This window comes from Mus caroli, unplaced genomic scaffold, assembly GCF_978045245.1.
Source record: "Mus caroli unplaced genomic scaffold, Mus_caroli_1 scaffold_10, whole genome shotgun sequence".
Lineage (NCBI taxonomy): Eukaryota > Metazoa > Chordata > Mammalia > Rodentia > Muridae > Mus > Mus caroli.
Genome location: NW_028227265.1, coordinates 30,955,456 through 30,959,579, shown reverse-complemented (window position 1 = coordinate 30,959,579; position 4,124 = coordinate 30,955,456). Strand labels below are relative to the sequence as shown.

The 4,124-nt window shown below is 41.3% G+C and overlaps 1 protein-coding gene across 1 annotated transcript; it reads right to left on the bottom strand.

Moving 5' to 3' along the window:
* Positions 1-2,983: 2,983 nt before the first annotated feature.
* On the bottom strand, positions 2,984-3,367 carry LOC110300595 (large ribosomal subunit protein eL36). The gene has a single exon (XM_085844278.1). The coding sequence runs from the start codon at positions 3,350-3,352 to the stop codon at positions 3,035-3,037; it is 318 nt and encodes a 105-aa protein (XP_085700404.1). The 5' UTR covers positions 3,353-3,367; the 3' UTR covers positions 2,984-3,034.
* Positions 3,368-4,124: the final 757 nt, after the last annotated feature.

The following is a 4,124-nucleotide window of genomic DNA, read 5'->3' as shown; positions in this document are numbered from 1 at the left end:
TTAACTAACCTTTATTTCACTTTAGTGGTTTATCCATATAGTCTTTCAAAATCTACCATTTTTCTCCATGCACGTGGTACCATGACATGCACCTAAAATTCCATCTAATCATAAAAAAAGAATGACTCTGTTCTGAAACCTGTTATTGTAACTTGCCTCCTTTCTAATACTTTAACATACAAATGATCCTCCTAGCCATTGTCCATAATATAGGAACATTCAAAATCCCAGCCCACAGAACCACAGAGAAGCTCACACCAACTCATTGCTTTGGTAGGTAGCATTGTTCTATTCTCAGAACTTGTTCTCTCTCTCTCTCTCTCTCTCTCTCTCTCTCTCTCTCTCTCTCTCTCTCTCTCTCTCTCTCTCTCTCTGTTTTCAATACTTACTCTTAAAGATAATTGTGGGTTTTTTTCCCTTAAAAAGCCTCTCACTTTCGAAAATTATGCAAAACAAGCATATTTATGACTTAATCATAACTTTCATTCATACTAACTTTTTCAGAAGTTTCTACAGCATAAGAATTGTGGCTTCAAATGAAGAATCCCTATGTTTCTCCTGATTTTTAATCTAATGGGCAATTTAAGAAATGTACGTGGAAGAAAACAAAAGGCTAATTTTATTGGAGTTTGGGAATAAAATCAACAGGGCAAGCAAGGCAGCTTCTGGAGAGTGGGGGTGGGGTAATCAGGATTTATAAGGTAATAGTTGAAGAAAAAGCCAAGCTCAGCAATGGAACACTCTGAGGAGTGGTCCTAAGAGGAAGAAAGACAGACAGAGAGACAAACAGACCTCCACATGTCAGGGGAAGTAGGTTTAGATTTTTCAGGAACCTAAAAACAGAATCTAGAGCAAAAGGAAATGAAATGTTCAAATTCAGAGAGCAATCTGACTTATCAGTGAGCATCTGTGAACCAGTAAGCCAGGAGAGGGGTTTTGCAAGTGCATATGTATAAATGTATGATCATGTAGTTGTCAGAGTTCCTACAGAAACAGAAATAATAGAAAGTGTGTGTGTGTGTGTGTGTGCAAGAGAGAGAGAGAGAGAGGAAGAAGAAGAAGAAGGAGGAGGAGGAGGAGGAGAAGAAGCAGAAGGAGAAGGAGAAGGAGAAGGAGAAGGAGAAGGAGAAGGAGAAGGAGAAGGAGAAGGAGAAGGAGAAGGAGAAGGAGAAGGAGAAGGAGAAAAAGAGGGTAATTGATGTATATCTATGTGTGTTTGTGTGTGAGAGAGAGAGAGAGAGAGGGGTGGGGGGTGGGGGTGGGGGGAGACTGGGAAAGCCTAGAGAAATTTAGCTTCTCAATCCAGGAAGTTGAATACCTCAGCACAGCCTTCACAGTTTGGTAATGAAGGTCAGGAAGATTCTTAGAGTGTCTTGGAGTCCAGATAGCCTTAATAAACTGGTGTCTGCTTTCAGTGAAAAATGACAGTGGCAGTTGCCATCCAGATAGTGCAATAGCTTACAAGAAAGAAAATGGGCAATCAGGCAGCACTGTGTTTTCTAAAATCTCTTGGCTTCTACCAAGTTAGTTTCCACTGTGGTGCAGAGAGGTGTCTACTTCAGCAATACTCTTTCTAGCAAACACTCTTATCCCGCCATCACAGTGGCATGTCTCTTCCTTGACTCCAGATCCAATCAAGTTGGCAATCATAATTCACCACCATAAGTGTTTTCTTATTCGGAAAAATGTCAGGCCCATTTGGACTCATTCTTCAGAAAAGAGACAATCATATGTCTTTGTAACCTTTTGGACAGATTAGAATATAAAGTCCCTACCCAAGGCCAGAGCCAACTCAGATACCATTCTTTTAAACAAAAATGGTATAACCGAGTGGATTAAAAGAATTAAAGAGGAATTAAAGAAGAATAAATAAACTTATCCAATAGGCATGCCTTAGCAGCCCTTAATGGTACTCAGCAAAGCCTGGCTGCTTGACACCTTTCTTCCATATGAATTTTAACCCTATAGAAGGGGCAAATCGGGCTTCCTTCTCCTTTCATAGGGAGTTTCAAATTCTAAGGAGACTTAATTAAAATCGTTTTCCCTCCCTTAAAATTAGGGAGTACCATGATTATAGGAAGCTGAGCTAGAGCTGATTATGAGATATGGGGGTGCTAATCAATTGTTCTTAGGTCTAACTAGCTACCATTAGTAGTTATCTCCTTATGACTAAATACAGAAAAAAAAAGAGTAAGTAAAGAATGATTTGTGAGTTGAGAGAATAATTTAGACTGGGACAGAAATGCCTGTTACAGGTACAAGAGAGCTGACTGGTAACTCAGTCCATAGTCAAGAAACAGAAAGCAATAAATACCTCTCAGCTCTTTCTAGTTGTTCTTCAGACTGAGACTCAAGCCCATGTGATGATGTTATCCCTGCTATCCTGATTTAGAGAGGGTCTTCCCACTTTAATTAACATAATTAAAGCAACTACTCATAGACAACCCCAAAGTTTTTTTTCTTTGTTTATTTTGTTTTCCAGATGATTAGATGATTATACATCCCATCAACCCATCAAGTTGGCAGGTACTTTACAGCTCCAGGAATCTGACACATTCTCCTGACTTCTGGGGGCATCTGCATGTACCTTCATGCACATGCAAACACATGCAGGCAGTTGTATACACATATACCAATAAAAATTTAAAAATAAATAAAACTTCAATAAGTAAATTATCTATTACTCTAAATAAACATTTAGGCTTCCAAACTGGCAAAATGGGGTTGAATCTTCATTCTAATGATGTTTTCATCGTTAATGATCTTCAACAAGTTAACTCTAGTTCGAGCCTCAGAATTCATACATTTGAAAGATTTTATACCAAGAGAATTCATGAAGTCTCACTTTCCTCTCAAAAGCACTCTACACACATCTTATCTATCATTTCCCTACCTTAAGAGAATGGTTACCTCCAGTCCCAGTGTTCATGGACAATGGGGAATGGAAGGGCTAAGCAGAACATAAGGAGATTTCTTTTTTTTTTTTTTTTTTTTTTTTTTTTTGTAGGAACCATCTTTTATTGGGGGAGGGTTATCAATCCTTCTTGGCCGCCGCCTTCCTCATGGCTGCCAGCACGTTGCTCAGCTCCTCCCGCTTTCTCTTGGCGCGGATGTGCGTGCCCACCCTCTTCTTGATGAACTTGAGTGCGCGCTTGTCCTTGGACACTTTGAGCAACTCCATGGCTCGCCGCTCATAGGGCGCAAAGCCGCACACCTCCTGGATCATGTCTCGCACGAACTTGGTGTGTTTGGTGAGGCGCCTTCGTCGCCGGCTGTGTCTCGGCTTGCTGACGTTTTTCGTCACCTTGTGACCCTTGTTGAGGCCCACGGCCATGGGGTAGCGCAGAGCCATGGCTGTGGGCAGCAGGGAGAAGACAGCGGCTGAGACACGTTACCTCAGCCCGCGCCCGCCCGCATGCCCGCACGCAGGGATTCTCCGCGGGGCCTGGAGGCCCGATGGGGGCAGATGAGCCCGGACGAGGCCCACTTACCTGCTCCATAAGGAGATTTCTTACTATGTATTTCTTACCTGTGCTTCAATTGAAATCTTCATAAAATGTCTCCAATGATTTATATCATTTGCGGAAAACGAAAATCATATATATATATACTTTCTGACTCCTATACTAAGTTGAATGCTTCCCTTGTGCTAACTCATATAGCAAGGAATGAATAAGAGCTGAGAAAAACAAAAACAAAAACAAAAACGACCACTCTATAGCTGTGTTCTTGCTCATCGCTTGTAATACAAATCCTATAAATATTTTATTTGACTCCTTTTGCTTCTGATAAATAAAACCCTCATTCTCAATGACATGTTATCTTATGTCCTCAAGCATTTGTCTGCGCTCCTATTTTTCTGCCCCTAGTGAGTTAGGAAACAGCCCCAAGGTTTATGAATCAATTTGCATACCAGAAAAATCATCTTCCAGGCTGGAACTCTCCCAAGGGTCTTGATTGGAGAATGAGCGAGGTTCATTCACAAACTTCAGAGACAGGTAGGTGACTACAAAGCAAATGTTAACGACTCTAATGGGGAGCTTTGAAAGCTCATCAGCTCCACCGATGTGATAGCTTCTGTCACTATTGCCAACGCAGCTGCTGGAGAAAGACTGCCAAAGAGG

Coding starts and splice junctions, on each gene's coding strand:
- LOC110300595 (XM_085844278.1), bottom strand. CDS start 3,352: ATGGCTCTGCGCTACCCCATGGCCGTGGGCCTCAACAAGGGTCACAAG.